This window comes from Melanerpes formicivorus, unplaced genomic scaffold (genome assembly GCF_026170545.1).
Source record: "Melanerpes formicivorus ecotype bairdi unplaced genomic scaffold, bMelFor1.0.p_v2 SCAF_2, whole genome shotgun sequence".
In the NCBI taxonomy this organism is placed as follows: Eukaryota; Metazoa; Chordata; class Aves; order Piciformes; family Picidae; genus Melanerpes; species Melanerpes formicivorus.
Genome location: NW_027142354.1, coordinates 26,742,434 through 26,768,148, shown reverse-complemented (window position 1 = coordinate 26,768,148; position 25,715 = coordinate 26,742,434). Strand labels below are relative to the sequence as shown.

Genomic DNA, 25,715 nt, shown 5'->3' with positions numbered 1-25,715 from the left:
AAAGTTCAAGCCCCTCTAAATACATTATAAAATAGAAAAAATAGTAGTCAACACTGAAATTAAACATCACATCAGGTCAGTGGTATTTCTGGCATACCTTTAGTACAATATCTGCTTCTAGTAAAAGTGTATCAGAAGATAAAATTACATCTGTATGTAATTTTATGTTCATTTCCTAGCAGAGATCTCTTTAGTGTTTTCACTGTGTTCCACAAAGTACCATTAATGATGGCACATTAGATAAATGTTTTATGCTTGCCCAGCACTACATGTTTCACCTATTGCCAATAAAGTTTTCTAACAACAAGTTTCCTAGCATATGTGAGTTTTAACATAACATGGAAAGTTTCTAACTTGTTTTAATGCACAGTTCTGCATCTTCAGAAGGTCTAAAGAGATTCTACTGGAAGAGATTCTTAAATTAGAATAATGAAGCCTGCCCTTTACTGCCAAATATACCTTTCTGCAGTTATTTACATTGATGTAATGCTAATATTTTACTAGTTGGCCTTAAGAAGGTAGTTTACCAGTTCTCCCTAATAATGTAGTTAGGCAAAACCTGGGATTTCTATCAAGGAAATTTTAAAGAACAAAAAGCCTTATATATGCCTTAAAAAAAATGACAACAACTTACATATGCAAGATTGTGTTCTTTTGGATGTCTTTTGACATCCAAGGAAGTGAAACTAAAGAACTGAAAATTCATAAGGGAAGAAAATGTTAGATTTTCCTATGCTGACTTGACATACTAATATACTTCCTTTGTCTTTATGTAAGTCAGTCACATTTTTTATTTGGTTGCTTGTTGTTGCTGTTTGTGTTTGATTGCTTGTGTTTTTGAAGAACGTTCCTTCAACTCATGCTTTCACATTCTCTAGTGTTCTCACATGTAATTCTCTACAGAAACTGTAGATGGTGATCATAATCAACTTTCACATTTCAGAACAATGGTAACAGAAAGGATGGTGCAGTGTAAGTCGGAACCTTTGGAGGACATTAGGGTCCCACATTTTTCCAATTCCAGCATTTTAAAACTGCTGACAAACACTGAAAGCAGAAATTCCTACAAAAGAGACAATGGTAGAAAAATGATAAGATTTGTCATTTAATTACCCTTAAAATACTGAATTTACTTGAGAATGAAGTACACCATCATAGAGTGCATGACAGCAAACAAGATTCTAAACGGTCTCCATTATCAGAACACAAAGCAGAAAAATCTATGCAGTGAACTCATGTCAATGTGATAGTTTAAAAAGTTGCAATAATTATTAAAAAGCTTTCAGTAAAAAGTTTAAATACATTTAGGTTTCAAAAGAATATTTTGTACATTCTGGAAAAATATAACATTTACTTTACATAACTGAAACATAACTTATATTCTTTGTAGTCTGTAAGCTTCCATTATTCATATATACTCTCATACATTTTCTTTTAATACCTCTTTTTCTCTAGATTGTAAATCTAATGTGAAATTATTGTTATTCTGAAGGAAAGCTTGTTTCTGCATTAGTTTCCTGAAAAGTCCATTTGGATTTGCAAGCAGTTCCTCATGTTTTCCACATTCAAGAATTTTACCCTGGCCAAGGACTGCAACAAAATCAGCATTCTGAATAGTAGAGAGACGATGAGCAATGATTAGGACTGTCCTCCCTTCCATCAGTCGGTCCAGAGCTTCTTGCACTAGGTACTCATTTTCAGCATCCAAAGCACTATTCAGAAATGGGAAGCAGAGAAGGGAGAGGAAATTAATTGTTATTTTAAGACAGGTTAGTTTTGCATGCATTAGGCTTATTTTGCTAAAACTGCAGATCCTTGCCGTTGTTGCTGAAGATGAACCAAGGGAACTGCAGGGAAGTTCCATGAATATGCTTAGTGCACACATCAAAGTTATAGGCATTACATAATCTCACAAGCAAAAAACATGCATGGGGAAATAACACTAAATTAAGTGGAAAAAATGAAGTTATGCACAAAGACTTTATTTAAAATAAAGGTTAGGAAAAAAAAAGATAAAAGAAAAAAGAGTATTCTGAGCAGATGTTTCAAAGTTAAGTTACATATTACAAATTTAACTCCAGAAAAGTGTACCAGCCAGCCTTTCCACTCTTCATAAACTGTTCATCACAGGTCTCCTAGCCAATTCACACATTCTAGAAAGCACATTTATTTTTTGGTAGAGAAAAACAGAAAACTAGATAATTTGTGCAAGGGCATGCAGAGAAAGAAAGAACACATCCCAGATCTGAGTTTTACATAGAGATCATTACTAAGTTTCTATTTATTTTCCTTCTCACCTTGTTGCTTCATCTAACAGAAGAATTTTTGGATTCTGGAAAAAAAAATAAAGTTGATTGTAATGCTAATTATTTTTATCAACAGAGAACAGGAATCATACAGCCTAACATTCCAAGTAAGTGTACTTCTTAAAAAAAAAAAAAAAGAGTGTCATTCAAAGCATTACTTTTAAGAAGTCCAAATGCTAAGACAACAAAACAGAAACAGCACTCTTCAAACTTTCCAAACTAAAGTGGCAGAACACTATTATCTGATAACCATTTGATAGATACAAACTAAAGCTGGGAGGTGATTTATTTATGCATACAGTGGCAGCACTGTAGTCTACAGTGCAATTTACTTTTTACTGTTCTCAGTGGATCTTTCACAGAGGCTCAGCTATCCTCTGCTTGCAGTCAGTCTGCTATACATAACTGTCTAGTAACAAAAAATAACACCTACAAACAAGCAGTACTTCACCCACACATGAAATACATAGTACTGAAAAAATAGCATTTAAGAACTCATCACAAGAATTAAATAAATAAATAAATAATCAGCACTGAAATGACTCTGAAGCTTCTTCTCAATTACAGAACACAAAGTTCCTTGATTAAATTGGCAGCAAATCCTTTAGCTTATCTGGAGATGAAGGGACTCTACTGCACCCTCAAACACTTGTATATCAAGTAGTTGTTTATTTTTTACAACCTCTGCCCCCAAATAAGGTCTCTGCTCCCATGAGCTGTGCTTGACATCAAATATAGCCTGGTTTTCTGTATTTTGGTGTTTCAGTATTCATGGTACAAGAGAACTGGTATAATGAAAATCTCCCCATAATCTACCAGAACTGGACATGCTAGGATGCTATAGACACCTCTGCGACTTAGAGTGAACATAAGCTGGGTTCAGCAAGGCTCAAAACTTCCAGCTGAGCATCAGCGCCAAACTGCCTTGCTGCAAAGTCCTGATGCCGTCCCTGAACCAAAATCTCTATCCAGAAGATCTGCAGAAGCCTCCTTGAATTTGTGCAGCACAGAGCCTGCCATAAAGCTAGATCCATGCCAACCCTTAAGTAAAACAATGACACAGTATTATGCCTGAAAGTATCCTGTCCCATACCCAGACCAAAGCCAGGACAGGGCATCTGTAGTCCTAGTAAGCTGCAACCCAGAAAAATCAACCTGTGAATGACAGAGTTCTGATGAGTTTACTAGCACCACAATCTTAAAGTCTTCCTTCATCCTTGACCTGGTTTTATCCAAGTGAGCCATTATACAATGTTTTACCATTAGTCTTGGCAAGAACTATTGAAAAATGTTACTGAAAGATAGGAAGAAGCACTTATGTAAGTAAATTTGCTTCAGTTAAACCACTCAGCCCTTTCAAACTTCCTCATTAACATAGAAAAATACATTTTTCTTTTTAAAAATATTTTTCTACCTCTCCCATTCAAAGACCTCCTCCTTTTAACCCTTCCTGCCTCCCTACAAAACAGCTGCTTGGGTGCTGGCATACCTTGAGTAGAGCTCGAGCAATTGCAATTCGCTGCTTCTGTCCACCTGGGAAAAAAAGCTCAGTAAATTGAAACAGGAAAACAGATGTGAAGTAATTTTAATTGAATACCTGGGCTGAAAAGAATTAGGCACATGTACTTCAGTGGGGGGGAAGGGGAAATGCAGTTGGAGGGTTTTTTAATACTTGGAGGGGGAAAAAAAATGGTAACAAAAAATAGAATTTTTACTTCATTATCATCAAGGTTTTTATAATAAGCAATATAAAGATGTACCCGAAAGCAAAATGCCTTTTTCTCCAACTACAGTGTCAAATCCTTTTGGAAAATCTCTGATGAAGCTAGCAGCATTAGCTATTTCAGCAACCTTCTCAATCTCCTCTGCAGTCACAGTAGAAGGATCCTCTGCACCATAGGCAATATTTTCAGCAATAGAACAGGAGAACAGAATTGGTTCCTGATAAAATTCAAAAACATAACTAATATGGACCTGCAGTTACATGCATGTATTGTCTGTATCTCAAAAATCATAAATCCCACCAAGACCCAGCATCAATTTCTGTTATATGCATACAAAGGAATATGTAACTAAAATTAACTGAATTAAAAACAAACAAAAAACCTTCCCCTAACACCAAAATGGGCAGTGAAAACCACTTTAAAAATAAGCTGCTTTTTTAACTGACATAACATAATACTCAATTCCTAACATTTGAAGAAGAGTCCAGCAAGAACCATTCATCCAAACATCAGAAACCTTCCCTTTGCACTTACCTGTATATCATCGTTTGCAACAACTGTAATTCTTCTCTAGTACCTACACAGATTGCACGGTGGTTTATGCCATTTAATTTAAAGCTTGAAACAGAGGACTGACAGTTAGGGCAGGTAATGTAAAATGGGAAAATGTATGAAACAAGGTAAGCCTGCTCTTTATAAAATAGAGACATGCTGCAGTATGAACAGTAGAAATCTCCTACTAGCAACTCATGTGGAATACATTATGTTTAAGCAGAAAAATGCTGACACACCCACAGGGAAGTAATTTTTGCACCAAAACTTTTGGTGGCATTATTACATGAACTAGATGTTTTGACATGCAACATATACTCAGTTATCTTTATGCTCTTAACCAGAACATCAACCTAATGGTTAATTGTATTATGAAGCATGTGGGGAGACGAGGGAAGAAGCACACATGTTTTACTTGGTGAAATTGTTTATTTGTAAGAGACCACTATGTATTTCTAGAGTTCAGGTGTTGTTACGGAGAGGGCAAGTACAAGAGTAAGTGCTGTATTTTCATGCTTTCCTAACTTCCATTAACACAAAATGTGATTAAATCTTAAGCTTTGTGTTACTTTCTTCAATGAATCACAACTAACATTAAGATGGTCTTACCTGTACAGTTTGCAAAAATGTAATTTCCAGTCTCCACATACATGACTCTATGATTATGTAAAAACAGACTACACAATAATGGGACTAGCTCCAAATACTTGCTTTCAGAACAAACAGCACAATAACATAGCTGCACAACAGCAGTTTGTTGACAAAAGGATTTCACTGAGAAGCAAGATTATATAGCTTTTAAAAGAAGACAAATGAAGCACAGCTAGCTGATTACACAAAATTACTTCCTTCACTTAGAGTTTTTTTTTCGTCCTTACCTGACTCACTGTTCCAATCTTTGTCCTGAACCACAGTGGATTTAGCTGACGAATGTCAAAGCCATCAACAGTGATAGTACCTTAAAGTAAGAAACAGTAAAGCCAAGTGTTTCACAAGTACTGAAAAGGAGGAGAAAGAACAGTTGAGGACGACAGCTCACATACTGGTGGATCAGAAATGCAAAGCTATGCAGGCACCATAATAAGGTAACGATACATCATTCTTCTATCTAGTGTGTTGCATCTCATGCAAAGCATCAACTGCTGTGAGTGAGAACAAAGCAAAACATACCTGAGATAGGATCATACAGCCTCAACAGAAGGGATACAATAGTGGATTTCCCTGTACCACTTGGACCAACCAGAGCCATAACAGAGCCAGCTGGAATGGAAAGGCTAAAATCTTTGAAAATGGATGCTTCTGGACGTGTTGGATATGCAAACTCAATGTCCCTGAATTCCAAAGCGCCTTTGAATGTGTCTTTGCCCAATGTGATTCCCTCTGTATGACAAAGAATAAAATACAGAACAGAAACAAGAATCAGATCAGCCTTCCTAGAACTTGCTTTACAGACACCAAATAAAAATACCTATCTCCATGTTAAATCTAGGGATACCTGCAAGCTGTAATTCAGGATCACAGGGGTTACATTTCAGCCATTACTGAATCAGTGTGGCACACCACTTGTTCGTGAATGTAATTTCAGGTTGCTGGCCAACAGTGAACCTGGAGGCTACCTAGAGCAAGAGGGAGAACTGCATCTTGCTAATATCTAAAAATTAATAATACTCACTTCTAACAAAATTATCTGAATTTTTAAACATATTGTAAACAATTTATTGGCAGTTTTGTCAATTAGGAGCAATTAAATAAATGACATTATTGAAGGCCAAAGTCCTGTTGCCATAGAACACATGCAAAAAGATAAACGTTGCAAATTGTTTATTGCATTTTCATCAAGCCACAAAACACACCTGAGACACCCTCCTCTGAACAAGAGCAGTTCTTTCTCCACTATGTGTTAACTGAGTAGCTTTTAATCAGAGGCTGTCACCAGAATAAAGTTGCTGCCAGGTTTCTTGCATTAATAGACATTTTTTGGTGGGTTTTGGTTGTGTTTGGGGTTTTTTTGTTAGTTTAAGAGGAAAGTATACTTAAATTCAGGACAACAGCATATTCAAAGACCAGTCTAAGACATAACTCTTAGGCAATAGTTCACTGAAAATGAAATTTCAGTTTGTAAAGTACTGTATCAAACCACCATGAATGAACAATTGCCAAAGCTAAATAAAATCAGCTTCTTTCTGGAGCACAGCATTTCATCTAAACCATTACCTTAAAAGAATATCAGTACCATGAAAACCTTATAAATAGGTAAGACAAGCATAATTACTTCAAGCCCTGTTAAATCCCAGCAACACATATCCATTCAAAACAAACTAACTGGACAGTGGTGCTGCATTCGTGAAGGGCAGAGCCTCACTAATGAAATTTTGTGAAATTGGCAATACCAGAGCAACACCTGAGTAGTGTCTGTTCATGCTAAAGACATGCAGCTCAAATCCCTGAATTCTTTTCAGAGGCAGCACACATGTAATCCTCAACTTGCCATAGCACACAGTAGCACATACCCATGTTTGGTTAAACCGTAACTGTAGATAGGAAACACAAGACACCTATCAGCAGCATGTGACTAGTCCTAGAGAAAGCAATTTATTTAGCCTTTCCTTTTTTCTAGATTCCCTCCTCTTTTCCAGGCTTTCTGTTTAATGGTAGTAGCATAGAAAGGACAAAGGCAAGAGCATACAATTTTACTTCATCCTTGACTTTCATCTGTGGACACACACAACTTGTTAGATAAAATCACAATGGTCTGTAAGCTTCTCTTTGGCAGAAGAAACGTACTTGCTTAATCCCATGCTAGCATCATAATACTTACTATTACTGAAGTAACAAGTAATAGCTTACTGGTATTCTCAGTTACAGTTATTGTACAGTCTATTCCATGGCCTGAGACACTGAAATCTACTGCAATACAGGAAGGACTGTTACCACAAGTCCTTCCTCTATCTATTAATGTAAAAGTATTTAAAAGCTGAATGTGATTGTGCTGTTCAGCAGGGACATCCTCAACTAGATCAGGCTGCCCAGGGCCTCACCAAGCCTTACCTTGAGTATCTGCAGGGAAGGGGCCTCAACTACCTCCTGAGACAACTTGGTTTGTTCAGCCTTGAGGAAAAAAGGCTTATGGAAGATCATGTTTCAGTATTTAAAGGGTGACTACAAAGAAGATGAAGACTCTTTATAAAGAGTCACATGGAAAAGACAAGGGTTAATTGGTACAAGTTACTCCTGGGGAGATTTCGATTCTACACGAGGAAATTTTTTCACAATGGGCACAATCAGCCATTGGAAAAATCACCCCAGTAAAGTGGTGGATTCCCTAACACTGGATACTTTAAATATTCAGCTGGACAGGCTGTTGGGCCATCTTGTCTAGCCATGCTTTTGCCAAGAAAGCTTGAACCAGATTATCTTTGAGGTCTCTTCCAACCTAAAGCTAGAACTCACTCAAAAAATCTGTTAGTTCTGCTGAATAGTCTTTTCTGATGACTCCTCTTAAAGCAATCCTTACAAAGTTTCCAAATTAGAGGACCACATAAACCTTAAAGAGAAACTAGTGCTGACATCTCACCTGGACTCTGCTATATTGCATTTCTTAAAAACATACAGAGCTGGTAAACACTCACGTGCAATTTTTACTCAGTGGAATGCAGCTAATTAAATAAAAGAGCAATTCACAAAGAAAGTACCTTTTACAAGCAGCTCACTCAACCACTTTAATGGATACTGGCAAATGCTGTTTATAGAAAATACACTCAGTACTGGAAGGTATTGTCTAGCTTCCAAACAACAAAGCTGTAAAGAAGGTGTTGCTGGCAATATGTTTTTATTTCCTATATTTAAATATTGTTAAATATGGTAACATTTAATTACACTATTAAAATAAATACTTTTTACAATCTTACTAATATTTAACTTTATATTTCTTTAAATTGTACTGCAGATTTATAGATGAAGTTTGCATATCTTCTTTTGGGGACTCGACTACAACATCAGCAACCTTCCATAAAAGCAAACCCATAAAAATCTAACACCTCTCAAAGATTCTTATCTAAACATACTGATAAAAACATTTGATTTCAGACTCACAAAACTATCTTTAGGCCTAAAGCAGCCCATGAAAAGAATTCTGATATGAATTACTGATCTGACAGTAATTCCACGCACTTCCAACAATGTCAAGCTTGATTAATAAAGGACATTACTTCCCTTCCAAAACTTTGTTGTTCGTGGCGTTAGAACATTGCAGCTATATGAAAAATTATGTCCATGTTACCAGGCCCAACGCTCCACACATCAAACTAGGAGACAGCTTAGCATGGCAGGCTGCTTATGCAGCAAAACACCTGTAGCTCCCTTACTCATAAGTGAATTAGGTAAGCCATGTGCTAGAGTGGCTCCTTGCCTTTCTTTAAACGGGAGAAATGTTAACACGTGTAAATCATTCCAAAAGCAACACCTGCTGTACTTGCACATCCATGCTTTCTCAAGAAGCAGGGCTCCCCACATTAGCTAGGTCCTTCCATCCTTTAATTCCCCAGTCATGCCTTAGTCCCCCACATCTATGGCAGAAGAACTGGAAAAGAAAAGAATTTGGCATGTGCCACTGAAAGGCCTCAAAATGTCCATGCTTGCAAGTAAGATTTTAAATCAACATGCCTTACTCAGGAAAGGTTTTCACTGGATCACTATGAATCATTTAAATGTGAGATACTCTCAATGCCATGAAAACACATGACTTTGAAAGCTTCTCCTTCAGACTGATAATTTCTTAGCCATTGGAGATAAGCATAGTAAACATTTTTGGGAAAATATGAGACCCAGCCATTTCAGAGCTCCTCCCTCCTCTGCTTTTTCTTCCTTCCATTCTAAAGCTGATCCAAGAGAAAGTGGTGATGACATCAAAGAAGTATTTCAGGAAGATATAAATGAGCATGTCCTCAGTCTCATAACTTACAAAGTAATACACTTAGAACATAGTCTGGATTAAAGAAAAAAGAAACACCGAATTTTCAGCTTCTGTTAAAGGAAAAGTCAGAAGAATATATATATCTAGTTTCTTTCAAAATCATTACTACCTTTAAGTATTATACACATTCTTCTGAAGTACTGGTGACCAATAAGAGAAAAATCAACCTGTAAATAGGAACGAACCAAGGACCCACCATTAAATGGAAGTTGGGGCTTCCTTTCAATAAGTTCCCATAGACGTCCACCAGCACCTAATCCTTTCATTAGCTCAGAATAAAAGGAACTCAGACCTAAACAAAAAGCAGAACAGTATTATGCATCCATACAGAATGCAAGACACAGGAGACATAAAACTTGCATTATACTTTTCATCACTAGCATTGAAGTATCAGATATGTAGGGGATCTCCATTGCACTATCAATCATATTCATTTGAATCCTACCTAGTCTCATTTGAGAAACTAGCTAACCCTCAATCACCATTCTTATTTCTATCTGTAACACAAATCATTCCAAAGAAAAAAGGAAGAAAATGTTAAATGTTAAGTTTGTTTATACTCAAAAGCAAAGCAACTCCTTTTTTATCCATCTGTCAGGAAGAACAGCATCCAGCTCTAGAGAAATAGCTTTGCATGCAACCAACTATATTTTAAAAATGATTCAGTGGACCAGAGCACTCTGAATGCCCTTCTTTGTCAGACAGGGTCATTCGATTCAAGGGGAGCCTGGCTGAGTCTGCCACAGCAGAGAGAAGGCACAAAACCAAAGGCTGAGTTGAAGCTCGTGAAGATGTGTAGGGAATGGACAATGTAAAGAAATGTCTCCCAGCCCAGTACGATTCAAACATTACTGGAGAGAAAGCAAAAGCTAAGCACAAGGCCTGCATATACTACTGTGTTGTAGCTCTTAGCAGCTGTGTGAATCAGTTTGGAGCTGGATTGGCTGAAAGGCTTTGCAGATGAAACAAACACAGAAACCTACCTAGAACAAAAAAATAAAGTATACATATAAAATGTTTTATTCCTTCATTTTTTGGTATGTCTTTCAAAACAGAATAACCAATCCCAAAATCTCTGAATTCCAACAGAATAAACCACTTCTACCTTAAAACATGTATAGTGTTGAGTGATTTTAGGAGGGCCTAAAATCAAAGGTATATTGAAATATATTTACTAGTTTACTCTTGCAGAGGAACAAATTGAGCACAAGGTCATGAATCTGTAAGGGTGAACAGGGTATTTCATCACACTGCTGCTGAGGACTATCTGAAAGCTTCCACCACAAGGTACTAGCCATGGTGAAAAACTATCTACTTGGAAAAAAGAGCCAAATCACCTACATCCTAGAGCCGGGCACAGGGCATGAGGCACACAGAGTGCCCTGAAACTGAGACACTGAAGTCTGCAAATTCACAACTGCTCATAAAAAAAGAATTCTCTAATATGGACAGCAAATACTAATCAGAGATTTTCTTTTACGTTTTTGTAATCTGTGTTCAATGTTTGGTAGAAAACACAAGCAAACTGTTACAACAAAAAGAAGCAAAGTCCCAAATTATACAGTGAACTTCAGAGTTAATTGCATGAACTCCTGTATGTATTGGTGACATATACCAGGCAGACTTAGCACCTCAAAGATTTATATGCCTTGTAGGTATCAAGGAAGGCAAGCCTTTTGTGGCAAGATACTTTTACTTCAGAGCCTTCATGAGAATAAGCTCTGTGCAGAACTATACTCTTAAGTAATCTTAAGTAGAATTAAAAAAAGATGTTTTTATATCGAATAAAATGTAGTTCAATGACATTTTATCAGTGCTTCTAACTTTATTGTTCATTTATTTAATTTTCCCACGTTATCAAAGTGTCAGGTACCTCTCTGTTGACCAAATTTGGATGATTTGAGCAGAGAAGGAAGGGGTTTTGTGGAATGAATGCCACTGGAATTTTAATATTCACCAAAGGTGGTTTTGTGAATTTTGCCCTTAGGCACATCCTTGTGCTTCCCACAGTATCAGGCTTAGTCTTAGAAGAGTACAGACGAGCTGCATTGCCCTACCCATCTATCAGAAGCAACAGACTCATTTTAAAGAGGAACCCTTCCAATCAATTGTGAAACTTCCAAGTACCTTATCTTCGTTTCTGCCTGCATGCAGTAGCGAAGACTGCTCTGTCAAAAAGACAAACTGTTTCTGGGCCAGTAGATTACAGAGTCTGAGCTTCAAAGAGGAATCAGTCAGTAAGGAAAAACAAAAGGTTAGCACTAGAGTGTGGTGTTCTGATGTTGCTATGTTCACTCTTCCAGCCCATGACACTCTATACTGAATTACTTCTAAATTCTACATGACTTTCTAAAAAGAGTTGTTTAACACAGACCTGCAAACTTCGTAAAACACCTAATAGCAGTATTATCTCTTCACACAATTTACCAAGTATCTTCATTTAGATCCAAAGAAGATTAAAGTAATATGTCTCTGTCACACACAGAGGAAAAATAACTTCTGTATTCCTTTGGGAAAATGGAAGGCTTATATTAAGTTATTTCCAGTAACTCTTCAGGGGGAAAAAAAAAAAGGTATGATTTCTTATGCAGATCACTTGGAAGAAACTTTAGGAAAGCCAAATCTTTTGAGAGTGTCTTCCCTCCCATTTCCATACTGACTGTAACACTTTGAAGTGAAGAAAATTTTTCATTCCATACCTCCAATGCTTATTCCAACCCAGAAAGCATACATTAGGAAAGATGAGAGTTCTCCAACTGTCATGTAGGCACTGCCCATGAGTAATCCTCCTTTGTATAAGACTGAAAGGACAATTAAGTTTCCAGAAAGACCAGTCTAAGGAAAAAGAAGAAAAGGCAGATTTTGTCCGATTCATCTTAGACTTCATGCTCTACAAAGCTGTTTCCGCATTTTTCTTCTAATAAACAAATTTCTATACGAGTGCCTAGAGTTTTGGAAAACTGACTAAAATGTGCACAAAATCAATTTTAAAGCAAACAAAGCCAACAGCTAGAGATGTCCAGTGGCAATACACAGCACTATCCAACAAGTGTTCTATAAGCAAGAAACTGTTGCGGGCTTGGGTTTTTTTTTTCACCCAAGGTGGAAAGGAACACCAAAAATTATTCTCAACCATCATTAAAGAAGAGTTGTTAGTCTGCAGTTATGTTGTAGTTTTAGAAAACTATTAAGCAAACTCACTGCAAGCTGTTATCAAGAAATGCTATCCCCACCTGCACACCCCCAGCTTCCTTGGCATTGATGCACTTCTCATCAGGAAGCCAAATCTGTAAAATGCCAAGAGTGAGGGATGGTTTCCACCATTTTAATTCCCTGAATAGGAGGTGTAGGCTCAAATAAACAGTACCTAGCTATGGAGTGTGGGGCAGAAAGAGAGGCTTAAACTGGCTTTATCATACCACTGCATCTTGAGGTGCAGTTTCACAGCAATTTAGACTGACTTAAGTCCAGTCTTCCTGCAGCTTTATGTAGGTTCAATTTACACTCAATTAATTTATTTGTAGATTTATAAGTACCCTCGTGAGTTTTAAAATTACACTTGGCATAACATGGTTGGTTTACTTTCATCAAGATACACTTACTGCTCCGAAGAAGCCTGCGCGAGCTAGTGCCTCTTTTTTAGCCAGCTGTAGCACATCATCAACTTTATTTGTATACTTTGCCATCTCAGCAACTTCTTGCCCAAAAGCTCGAACTGTTCTTATGTTCCCAATACGCTCTTCAGCTAACTACATTGAAGCAAAGAAGAAAACAAATACATACAGACACGCAATTTGGAATGTTCATATTATTTAAACCAATACCACCACACTAACCTTTAAATACATTTCTTTGGATACCACTGGAAAATTTCTCATGTGGTCCTTTCCCCAGACTTAGACTAGAATTAGACTAAGTTAGTAGAGGACACTGTGAAGGTCTTACAAAAAAACCCCACAAAACCACACACACTGAAACTCCCCTTTGTGAATAAAAGTATGATATAAAAAAATGTTTATTTTCCTTCCACCCTCCATTCAGCCTGAAAATCTGAATGAAACACTAGAATGTTCATGTGAAGTCCTACAGCCTGTTTACATAGGAATGAGCTTCCCCTCAGCACATGATGAGGAAGAGAAACAGAAAGCTAATCTTTCTACACGGCCAATTTACAGGAGTCCTACAAAGCACATCAAATTTAAAACAGCTGACAACTGAGGCTATTTTAACTAAATCTTTCCTAATTACATTTCTGTGCTTTTTAATGATGTCTCTCCACCCCTCAGTCTGTGAGGAAAAGGTTGCTATCTCTACTACACTCTAGTAGTGCCTTGTAATATTTCAGTGCAGTCAGCAAACACAGTGAAGTTCCCTCTGTAACAGCCTCTTTAGAAACAAGTTTGTTCTACTTTATTCCCAAATATCTGGGTATGCCCCCAAAAAGTTTAAGAAATGTCAAGCCTCATAAACATTAAAGAGCTGACAATAAGGTCAAACATCAAGGATTCCTTCCAGTGAAGGCCTTGCTAGCAGAATTTTGTTAAAAGATGGATCCATATAAGAATGCTTCTGATAACCATAAAATTAAAATCACAATTAAAAAAAAAAAAATTCAAACCCAAGTACACATTTACACAGTATTTCATAGGTTAATTTTTTTATGCTATCACAAAGCTAAAGCCTAACCTTATCCTTTCCTACATTTCCAAATTCTCAAGGCCTGGTACCTCCACATTATATTGTTATGGACAATCAAAGATCTATGAGTATGTGTAACTGACGTTTACCTTTCCTACTACTCAGGTGCAAAAGCACAGACTGAGCATGGCTTAAGGCAATGAATAGTACAATTACCTTCAGAAGATCTGTAACTTCAGAGATATTAACCTAAATGCACTAGAACAACTTTGAAGTTAACTATAAAGCCTCTGTTAAAAGATTACCTGTGTTGCTTCTGCAAGAGAATCTTGGGTCATTTTAGTAAGTTTTCGCAAGTATCTTCCATAAATCACAGCCAAGACAGCCAAGGGTGGCACAACACTCAGAACAAATGCAGCAAGGCTGGGAGACACAAAAAACTGGAAGAAAAAGGTATGTGTAAGATATTAGTGTTCGGATTAGAAAAACACACTGGAGTACTGAAGTGCAATTTCTCTCACTAGAATTTTCCACAACTAGTAGGATTGTAATTTAGTGCTGCCATGCTTTCATTTATCATGTTTTATTTCTTCCAGACAAAATGTCTATTCCTCCACAGTATTTGGGATATATCCCATGGTTAGAACAAAGGTTTGTAAGCAAAGCAATCTGGATTTAATTTTGAGTTCTCTCACTGGTTTTGTGTGTGGTCTTAGACAAGTATCTTAAGGTACCAGTAAAGAGGCCTACTGGGAAGTAACTTGTGGATGCTGGAAGACATAAGCTGTTATGTAGTTTCTAAAGTGCTTCCACAAGTTTTAAACAGATGGTGTAATACAGAGAGTTTAAGTAGGAAAACATTGTATGCTACTGGGTAACCAAGGAACAGATGGAGTTACCAGTGCTCCCTAGCACCCACAAATGCTCATAACCTGAAATAAAGGGTTTATTTACTTCTGCAAAACCTTATCACTCATAACAATCATCATCAAATCTCCTAAGTATGTTCTTCTAATAAGATTTATTGAAATTAGATTTAATGTGTTTTCATTTCATCTTGCTTTTTGTATTGAAAACAAACAAAAAGACCCAACAGAAAAACAAAAGACTGAGTTACCTGACAGACTTCATAATGATTTCATAATAATCTCTTCCTTCTGAGCAACTTTTTCTAGTCCACCTTTTAACACTGTACCATGGCAGCATTTTTAAGCACTATACTTGGTAAGAAGTTATTCCATTTAATCTATGATAAAAGAGGACCTTACTTTCTACTTCCTTAGATAGAGACAGCCGTAATTCTTATCAGTGACAAAGTATTAAAATTTTACAGCTTCACAGTGGAAACACTTTTCAGTTTCTAATAACATCAATATTGGAAACTTATTTTTGTAAGAGGACTTTCTGCTGTTTTGAACTTAGGGTAGAAAGCAGCGATCACCACATCTTCATTTAAGATAATTGTCACCAATGTATCTTTTCTCAGATAGGCACAACAAAATGCCACAAAAACCACCAAAGGAAGTCAGATTTTCATGTAAACCAACTGATTACCAAGGAATATTAACTGATGCACTCCACTGAAGCCTTCATTACCACCCTTCCTACCTAAATATATTAATTACTGATGGCCACAAGCAGAAAGACTAACACTTGTAAAAATCCTCAGCTGTAATTTGATATTCAGTGTTGCCTTTGCTCACTTAGACTTTAACCAGAATCAACCAACTTCAATGACTTTTACGTGAGTCCCTTCACACTCTATGGGGACATTATCACTAATTTTAATTCCTTCAGTAAGAACAGAGTTAAGCCATTTGACAACTGCACTTTGCTTGATAAATTGAAGCAGTGACACTAGTTCACTTCTGACTTCATTCTCCATATTGTGGATTGTAAATAAACATCAAGTGGCTGCAGGCACATCATATAACGCAACGCAGTACATGCAAGTTATTGGAAATAATCAGAGAAATACACTTTGATCCAACAACACAAACCGGTTTCTGGACTGAATCACATTCACCAATGCATTACCTAAAAGAATTGAAACAAACTTGAAACTACAAGAAGTGACAAGCAGGGAAGAGACCACCATACCATCATTCCAACCCCCACAGATGCTTGTGCTCCTGCTCTGAGGCCATCTGAAAGGTTTTCAGTTACTGAACGGCCCAAGAGGGCTGTATCTGACGATAAGCGGTTTATCAGCTCTCCAGTTCTGGTCTTGTCAAAGAATGCGGTTTCTTGCTTCAAAATAGAGGAGAACATGGTTGTTCTCAAACGTTTCACAATTCTTTGTCCTGTCAGAAACAGAAGCCAGTCAAGCATAGCATACAAGACTCTATACACTGACAATATATAAAAACATTGCAGGATTACACAGCACCAAACAAGTCACATTTAATATACCAGAAGAGAGAGGGCTGTAAGGTGTCACCTAACAGCAAACAAAAATGAGCAATTATTCCAGTATACCTTGCACTATTAGTTTACCTTTGATCTAGTGAAAAAAAAGCTACTGATTCCAAGAGCATCTTCCAGACAGCACCAAGAATTAATTTCAGATCGTTAGATGTCCTGACTGTGGAAAAAGATGACTTCCAGTCATCTTTTGCTTACCTGCAGTCTGCATGAGGTAGACACGAGTAGCATTAGCAGCAGCACCACAGAGAAAGATTCCACTCAGCAAGGCACACAGGTTGGTCAGGCTGTCAGTGAAGTCTTCACTGGGATTTGTATAAATAACATCAATAACCTTCCCCAGAAAGAAAGGGGCTGACATGGTTATAACACTGGAAACTGTCAGAAAGCCAACAGCAGCTGCAAATCAACAAGGAAAAAGGAAAGGAAAAATACTCTGAATTTGCAAGATCATTAATAGTACCTATCAAGTAATTTTCACCTGAAATTCCCATTAAGCTTGCGAATGCCAGTATTAAGTAATCAGTGATCTTTTAGGCCCAGTTCTGAATGGAATATTTTTGGCCCCTGTATAAATTAACATAAGTAAGACATATTTTTAGATCCTGAAAGCCTCTGTACATAATCACAATCCTGGAACTGCTTCTCATCTAACCTTCCCCATCACCATCCAACAAGGTTAACTTTTCACAAATGTCATCCTTAGAGAGCATTAACAGTTACAATTTTTCCATATCTCACACACAACCCTTCAACTCTTGTTTGGTTTAGCTTTTACTATTGATACTTGTTACTGCATTAAAGCTTCCAATTGTCTATTTCTGAGATAGCAACTGACTGAAGATCTGATATGAGATTTGTCTAAAACATGCCATTTTACTAGGGGGAAAAAAAAAGCCAACAGAAAAGCATTTGATTTACTCTTGATGAGCAAAATTTATGTACATTTGTTTTGCTTTACTCTTTACTATTGTTCATCTAAAAGAAAAATTCTATTCTATTCTAATAGCATGTTTGAATTGGAAATACATTTGCTGATGAGCAAAGCTCTTGAATTCCAGTTTTAAAATCATCAGTGGAACAACTTGTATAACTTTGCTACTGTATCGCAGAAAGCAGGACAACCCCACTGGATGAGGACTTAGCTCTTTAAAGTATGATCTGCAAAGATACTTTTGTGAAGAACACAGCTTGATTCTAAAAATGCAAGCCAAGACTGGAAGGCCAATAGCTAAAAAAAAAAAAATCTTAATTCAAAATTGACCAAATGAAGTGAAAACCAGTGAACCACAATGTAATTTGCCTAAGACACTGCACACAAAATTCTGAACTTGCCCAAGTTTTACTTCCATTCTACTGAGCTTCTTGTATCCCTTCTATGGGGAAGACAGTAGAGAGCCTCCCAGCAGCACACTGCTGTAAACAGTATTTCTAACATCTGCCGCAGATTATTTGATGAGTTACCACCTCCTCACGCATGAGGTCACACACATACCTGCCACTGCCTGAGGCAAACACTTCACTGCAGTGCCCCAGAGAAGTCCTGAGAGAGCTTCGCACACTGGACAAACAAACTATTCTTGCCATGGCATCCAACCTACAGGCTACAGTTCTTATCAAGATTTGCCTGTGATCTTTCTGTTGTTACACTCAGGCCAGCAAGCACGTGGAAGACAAAGGTCTTAGATCTTTAACTTGAAAATACAGAAACTATGAGAAGCCAAAACAGAAAAGGTAAGAGTTCCTACTGCAAACTTGTGTGATCCATGCCATAGATACATATTATTTGACTATAAAACTTGGTAAGAATTAGTAACCTTGCTAACAGGCTGGCTGCATTGGTGTATTCAAGCTGGTAAGCAGCAGGGAAAATTTCAGTAAAAAACAGGTCGTCTCCTGTCAGGAAAAGCTTGTCTATGAAGCAGCTGGAGATAGTCAAAAGCATTGCTTCTAAGCATAGTGCTGAATAACAGCTCAGTTACCACTAGTCCAGATAATTTTTCAATTATGGATGGAACTGGACCTATGAACCACATACATAAATATTCACTGAAAGAAGAGGACTGTATAGCTAAAAATCCCATATGCCTCTATCTAGTAGTACATTCCTCCTAGCTTGGATTTACCCTCAGGTCTACTTCATTCAAACCAGCATGGGTTTCACGGTAATTACTTCCAATGGCCGTAACTGAACCAGAACTAAACACTAGGACATAAACTGAAGACTTCCTAGTTACTTAAACATTAGACAATGTGTCTATAATATATCAAAACAATGCAGTCCTGAAGACAAACACATTATCTAGATCATAGAACCATAGAATGGTTTGGAAGGGACCTCTGAAGGTCATCTAGTCCAATTCCCCCTGCAGTACGCAGGGATATCCTCAACTAGAGCAGGTCGTCCAGAGCCTTGTTGAGCCTCACCATGAGCATCTCCAGGCATGGGGCCTCACCCATGTCTTTGGGCAACCTGTTCCAGTGCTCCATCACCCTCATGGTACAGAACTGGTTGCTGATATCCAATCTAAATATATACTTCTGTAGTTTGAAACCATTACAATTATGTCACTTGTAATTTTACCCATCTTTATTAATTTAATCAGAAGTCACATACAAAATAACACTCACTTTGATTATACTGGCAGAATGACTAGAATATAGCACAGATGCTAAGCTGTTGCTCTTTTTGTTTGTTCTAAACTGTTGACTAATTGAAGAAATAGGAATCAGCAAACATTTGTGCTGTCTCCTCATTCACAGAAGTGCTGTCATTGTGATAAATGGCTAAAGGGAGGAGCACGAGGTGTTCATCAACCAGACACTTCAGTGATGCTGAAGGTTGCTACTGACCTAAAAAGGCCAAAGTATATTTTAGAGTATTAGTTCCCCACTGCTTACTCTGTTAATGATATTTTGTATAGCTTTAGGATAGGTATGACTACTGTGGTTTTCTTTCTTCATTGAAGTGAATTCATGATATGTGGGCTGCACCAACTGTTATGCAAGAGCCTTTTAGAATAGTATTCCTTACTGAGCCTGCAGTGTGCCCAGGCAGCCAAGAGGGCCAATGGCATCCTGGCCTGCATCAGGAACAGTGTGGCCAGCAGGAGCAGGGAGGTCATTCTGCCCCTGTATACTGCACTGGTTAGGCCACACCTCGAGTACTGTGTCCAGTTCTGGGCCCCTCAGTTTAGGAAGGATGTTGACTTGCTGGAATGAGTCCAGAGAAGAGCAACAAAGTTGGTGAGGGGTTTGGAACACAAGCCCTATGAGGAGAGGCTGAGGGAGCTGGGGTTGCTCAGCCTGGAAAAGAGAAGACTCAGGGGTGACCTTATCACTCTCTATAACTACCTGAAGGGAGGTTGTAGACAGACAGATGATGGTCTCTTCTCCCAGGCACCCAGTACCAGAACAAGAGGACACAGTCTCAGGCTGTGACGGGAGGTTCAGGTTGGATGTTAGGAAGAAGTTCTATACAGAAAGAGTGATTGTGCTATGGAATGGGTTGCCTGGGGAGGTGGTGGAGTCGCCGTCATTGAAGATGTTCAGGAGGAGACAATATTTACACAACGCAACTTGAGGAAGAAGTCTATTACTTTGAAGAAAGCCTACACTTTGAGTCATAAGGTGTCCTGGATTGACATCTATCACCCTCAGTAGCCCCTCAGTCAGGCATCTATGATCAGAGGACACACCTGCCAGGAGTCTTTTGCTATGGAGCAAACGAAATATCAGAGAGCCTTTGCAGAGTAGGCTGTAGAAGGTTTGTCAGAAAAGCTTTCAGAAAAGGTATTTAACAACAGAAATGTCCTTCCAGGCAGAGCAGAATACAGTGATTTGAGGAAGTCCTAGAAAGGGAGGAGCAAATAAGACTGCCACTTCACATAGGAGAGATTGAAGAGGCAACAATGCACACAGCCTGACAGGAAGCTCAGGCAGAAATGGGTAAAAGACCTGCTTGAAAGCAAAGATGGAAGCTTGACTCTGACTGTAAGCAAGCATCTTCACTTTCTCTTAAGATGCTATCTCTATTTACAAGTTGTTGCTATCAATACAATCAGTAACACAAAATAGTCTTTAAGACACTCAAAACCAGCTTGTCATAATCAGGCCTCTTAAAGAACCCATTGACTTTATTTTTATTTTTTTTGGGGGGGCAAAACATTTGGAGAACTCATCACCAACACACAAAATGTAAAAGCAACTAAGAATTCAGTTGGAGATACTAGAAATTCAGAATTCCTTTCAAAGACAAAGTATTTTAAAATTTCAATTGTATTTTCTCATGATAATTTATTTTGTTGTTAATCAAGTAAGTTTCTAATCACCAGATCTTGGACAGTAATAAACTAATTGAAGGTTTGCAGGAGAGAATCAAGCAGGATTTTGTTTTGTTTCTTTGGGGTTTTATATTTTGGTTGGTTGGTTGCTTGTGGTTGTTGTTGTTTTTGCCATGCATTAACAATTAAAGCATTTAAATTTGTTTGTATTTATCTTGTGTGTAAATGGTCTTTATGTCAGACCAATCTAGCTATGTGGACTTGAGAAATTAATCCAAATTTTGGACAGGAATTTTCTAGCTCCTGGGTGACAGCAGAGAAACAGCAAGGTTTACAAGAGGAGTTTCACCCAGGTTCCAAACAGAAGGGTAACACCCTCCTCTGCTCCCACTAATTTATTTTCCATTATTCACACTACAGAATTTATTTGACTCACTGTCAAGTTTACAATGGGTCTATCAAACCTAAGTTTTAAGAGAGATGATACTTGTCCAAGTTTAAATTGTATTTCAAATAGAAGGGGGGGGGGGGGACGGGACATATCTTTAACAGCGTGTAGATTGCCTGCTGACGTTCAAACTCATGCTACAAAGTTGCAAGAGCAAAAGTTTCAAAATTAAACCATTTAAATGTTACTACAAAGTACATACATATTATTTGCCCAATTTAATTTCCTAAAATAATGGAAATTTAATTTCCTAAAATAAGGGAAATTTTCAGAGTTACTCCTACTCAAGTACTTGTACAAGCTGACATTTCTGAAGTATAAATTACTAAACCAGTTACTTTCTAGTGGCAATACACACAGCTGATGTGCTCTACATATCCATCTGCATCTTGTACAAAAAAATTCAAGTAGCTCACTCCCCCAATCAAATTAATTATTAAAACAGTTTCTGAACTACATTACAAAGAATACACCTAAAAATTCAGGTAGTCTTAGGTACACCATTTAAGATGTTTTATTTAATTGCCTTTCTTTAGGAATTGTTTTATAAGCAATTAGAAATAAAACTAGATAAATCTACAGCAATCCCATACTCCTCATTCAAAGATGACAAAGTGCATCATCTGGTGTAAATTTGAAGGTTATGAATAATGCAGTGCTCTTCTGATTGCATGGCAAATTTTAACCCATAGGAAAACAGTTATTACAAATTATGTCCAAAATTCTAAAATGGAATTATGGAACATTTCTCTAGAGAAGACGTGTATGAAACAAATCTTACTCAGTGCACAGGAAATGTTACATAGGGAAAGGGCATAATTTGCTACTGGATTAAAAATTTCAGAGTTCTTTGCACTTATTTTACAATTGAATAGAACCATTGTTGCCTTCCAGTGTGGTCTGCACAACATGCAACAAACAGATTCTCACAGGGACAAAACCAAGGAAGCAGGAGGAAATAAAAGGGATCTTTTTGAACAAGCATTTTTGTGGCCTCACACACAGAGCAGGATTTAATAATTTCAACAATGGTTCTGTCCTCTTCCCTGGGAACTGAATTTAACTGAAGACAGTTTTACCTGCCCTGACTGCACAAGACCAGCCAAAGAATACCTAAAAGTACTTCCCACCTTTGTTAAAACCTGGGAGGTATTACAGAATTTGCAAACTCCTAATTTCACTGCACAAAACTGCAGCCACTAACAGTGAATTCCCATTATTTGCCCATCTTTTTACCACTGTTAATAGGAACAGCAATATTTAACACACATGTTCTGTTTAAAATGTATATGCAGCTCTACCCAGCTCTAGAAGTAATGAGAGAGGAAACATATTTCACTGACTTTTCTGGGGGGCAGCAAGTCATTTTCATGTTTAACAGCCTTTGGAAGATCAGAACCTTGTTCTACAAGGAGAGCATTGTAAGAGGTGCTGTGAGCACATCACTTATTCCTGAGGCAGCAGATGGTGAAAAGGCCCTGCATAAAACACAATGTGGCTGTCTTCTGGTGCCAGTCACAACCAAAGCAGGTCACCTGCACCTCTTCAGATGACTCCACCTCCCCACCACACCACGATGGGTGATCTCAGTCTTGCTCAACTTGCTCATAAATCATCCTCTGCTCCCCAGGCCTCTGTTGTCACTACTGCAACTACTTCACTTTCTGTGACTGTGAATTTCAATGCACAACTGCAATGAACAGAGTATCAGGACTTGTGCCACATGGAATCATAAAAAAGGTATATATCACTTCACTCCAGTGATAATGCTATACATCTATGTTACCAACTACTGGTTATATAAAACACAAAATATCTGGAAGAGCTCAATTTTCTTGCAGAACAAAACAGCCTGTAAGCTTCTGAAGAGATCCCACAGCATTTGTTTACCAGTTATGTGGACCTGGAGAGGAAATTAAATGCTTTATCCTGGGTTCACTGTTTTACACCATGAAATCATTAACCTTCCTCTTTCTTTAAATGCAGTAAAATGTGAGATACTGAGTTTTTAATGACTAGTTTATCAGTACAAAGATGCCATACAACAAAGTGCAACATATTTTAATGTATTTCAGATACAACTGGGAGGTATGATTTCCCTACAACCACCTACAAGGCATTTTACCCGTATTTGTTATTCCTTCACTCTATAATGACCACAAATATTTTGTTAGCTTTGCCATCCTCCTACTAAATTACAACTTAGCAACAGAAGTTTTCCTTTAAGTAGGGTGTCAATAAAGAAGAAAAATTGTGTATGAATTTGCTGTTCTCCCTAAAACGAGACAAACAGAATGCTGAACAGAAGTTAAAAGAAGTTACTGCATTTGCATATTTAATCCTCATGATCTGATACCAAGCTGTTGTTTTGGTATTTTTTTTTAACTTTAACTGAGGCCATTTTTTTATCTCAAGAGAAAAAACTGCATTTAGCCGATTAACTATGATATTTGCATTACTTAGATAAGACCATCATCAAACTGCACAGATTAAGGATATTTAGCCCTATTTTAAAACAAACAAATATACCGTATCCTGCCCTTGATAAACAAACCTACACCAAGTTCCCAGTAGAGGGAACTAAATTAAGTTCTCAGTTACTTGGGAATCTTTGGCTCCTAAAAGGCATCCTTAAAATAACTGATTTGTTTCAATTTCAGTGGGAAAAACAAAGAACTTGGATGCAAAAGAAAAATAATCCTGAGCAAGACTGAAGTCTTACTGAATAAAATAGTTCTCAAAATCAACTCTTTACAGAAGTCCAACTTCCTCACCTCTTTGCTCGCAAACATCATTTACCATCGGAAGCACCCAACTTTTTACAAAGGCCTACGAACCTTACCTTGGCATGACAGCACATGTGCTGTCCTGTAATAAAGGTGCTTTTTAAAAAAAGACAAACCACATAATTTGATACAGCTTTTTTACAAACAACTACTATCTTGTTATCCCCATGGAAAGCAGTATCAATTAAAGTTTATTTCTACTCCTTACAGAAAGATCACTGTTAAGGGCACAGGTTATACAGACATTACATCTGACTTCACCATATAGACACTAAAAATAAATAAATCGCTTACAAAACATCTTACAAAAGTTTTAGGGAAGAAATTCTTGGGAGACAGAAATTTATTAAAAAAAATAATTCAGATTCCCATTTTTACTGCATTCCATATAGTCTCAGGCCTGAGATTATTGCAAACGGCTTGAGAAGACAGCACTGAATATGCACAGAAGCATTAACCTACACTACCAGCAAAACGGAAGAGTTCTATAACTTCCAAAACTTTTGACTTCCTTTCAAAACAACAAATTAAGAAATAACAAAAGGAGGGCGATTGCATGTTTTGAGCTTTCTCTCGCTCCAAGATTTCACGTTGTGTTCTGATACCCCCAGATCTGTCGGTTGGGAGTAGAAAATACACCGTTCTCGTTCACCTTGGCCGTGGGCCGCTATGGGCTGTGCCCCGGGGGCAGTGCCCCCGGCGCCGGGAGCAGGAGGCTGGGCAGGGCACCCACGCGAGGTGCGCGCGCGGCCGGCCAGGCACCGTGGTCCCAGGACACACTCCGGGCTGGGCGAGGGGAGCGAGGGGAGCCCGAGGAGCCTCACCGCCCCCTCCCCGCTCGGACAAAACCTTAGGACTGCCCCTGGCGCGGCAGCCCCGGGCCGCGGCCGGTACCTGTCAGTCTCCAGCGCTCAGGATGCGCCAGGGCCAGCAGCCTCCGAGCCTCGAAGCGCGGCGGGGTGCTCGCAGCCCCCCGCGGCGGTGCGGGCGGCTCCGCGCCTGTGGCGGCGCTCAGAGAACGCGCGGCGCTGCCCGCTGCTGCGGGCGGGAGGACAAGGGGGTGGCGGCGGCATGACGGTGCGCCCAGCAGCGGCGACAGCAGCAGCGGCGGCACGGGAGGTGTCCCGCACCTGCTGGCCAAGTGCGGCGAGGCGCGAAGGGTGGCGGCCCCGCTCGCAGCCCGAGTCCAGGGGGCGAGAGGCGCCGCCCGCTTCAGCAGCGGCAACAGCCAAGGCAGGCGCGGCGCGTAGCCCGCCATGCGGCAGGCACGGCGGAGCCGAGGCGGCGGTTCTGCTGCAGCCAGACCCCGCCGCGCGGGTCTGCGGCAGGAGGAGGCGCTTCCCAGCTGCCGCCGCCGCCCATGGGCCGGCAGCCGGGGACCCGCGGCGGTCCAGGCCCAAGCCGACCTGCAGCTAGCTGATAAGGCTGTAGCTGTCGGCCTCCTCCCGGTTACCGGGCCGCGCCTCGGCTCCCAGCCAGCGCCCTCGGCTCCCAGCCAGCGCCCTCTGCCGCCGCCCGGCCCGAGGAGTGTTTGGGGCCAGGGCCTGCCGAAATGGCGTCCGAATGGAGGCAGAGTCACTCC

The 25,715-nt window shown here is 38.9% G+C and overlaps 1 protein-coding gene across 1 annotated transcript; it reads right to left on the bottom strand.

Annotated features, from left to right (window-relative positions):
- Nucleotides 1–1,081: 1,081 nt before the first annotated feature.
- ABCB10 (ATP binding cassette subfamily B member 10) lies at nucleotides 1,082–25,433 on the bottom strand. The gene is made up of 13 exons (XM_068154127.1): nucleotides 25,028–25,433; nucleotides 16,815–17,015; nucleotides 16,293–16,495; nucleotides 14,498–14,632; nucleotides 13,157–13,303; nucleotides 12,254–12,389; nucleotides 9,751–9,846; nucleotides 5,753–5,962; nucleotides 5,461–5,540; nucleotides 4,067–4,247; nucleotides 3,796–3,839; nucleotides 2,298–2,332; nucleotides 1,082–1,712 (listed from the first exon to the last, which is right to left on the bottom strand). Exons 1-13 carry the CDS (start codon nucleotides 25,389–25,391, stop codon nucleotides 1,421–1,423), a joined length of 2,124 nt encoding a protein of 707 aa, XP_068010228.1. The 5' UTR covers nucleotides 25,392–25,433; the 3' UTR covers nucleotides 1,082–1,420.
- Between the last annotated feature and the right edge of the window lie 282 nt (nucleotides 25,434–25,715).

Bases quoted from the DNA above. Each gene is read 5' to 3' on its own strand.
- ABCB10 (XM_068154127.1), bottom strand. From the start codon at position 25,391: ATGGCGGGCTACGCGCCGCGCCTGCCTTGGCTGTTGCCGCTGCTGAAG. The intron at 3,840-4,066 runs GTACATCTTTAT...TTTTTTTCCCAG, and splicing joins AAAAGGCATTTTGCTTTCGG to GTGGACAGAAGCAGCGAATT. The intron at 2,333-3,795 runs GTATGCCAGCAC...TTTTTTTTCCAG, and splicing joins TTGCTCGAGCTCTACTCAAG to AATCCAAAAATTCTTCTGTT.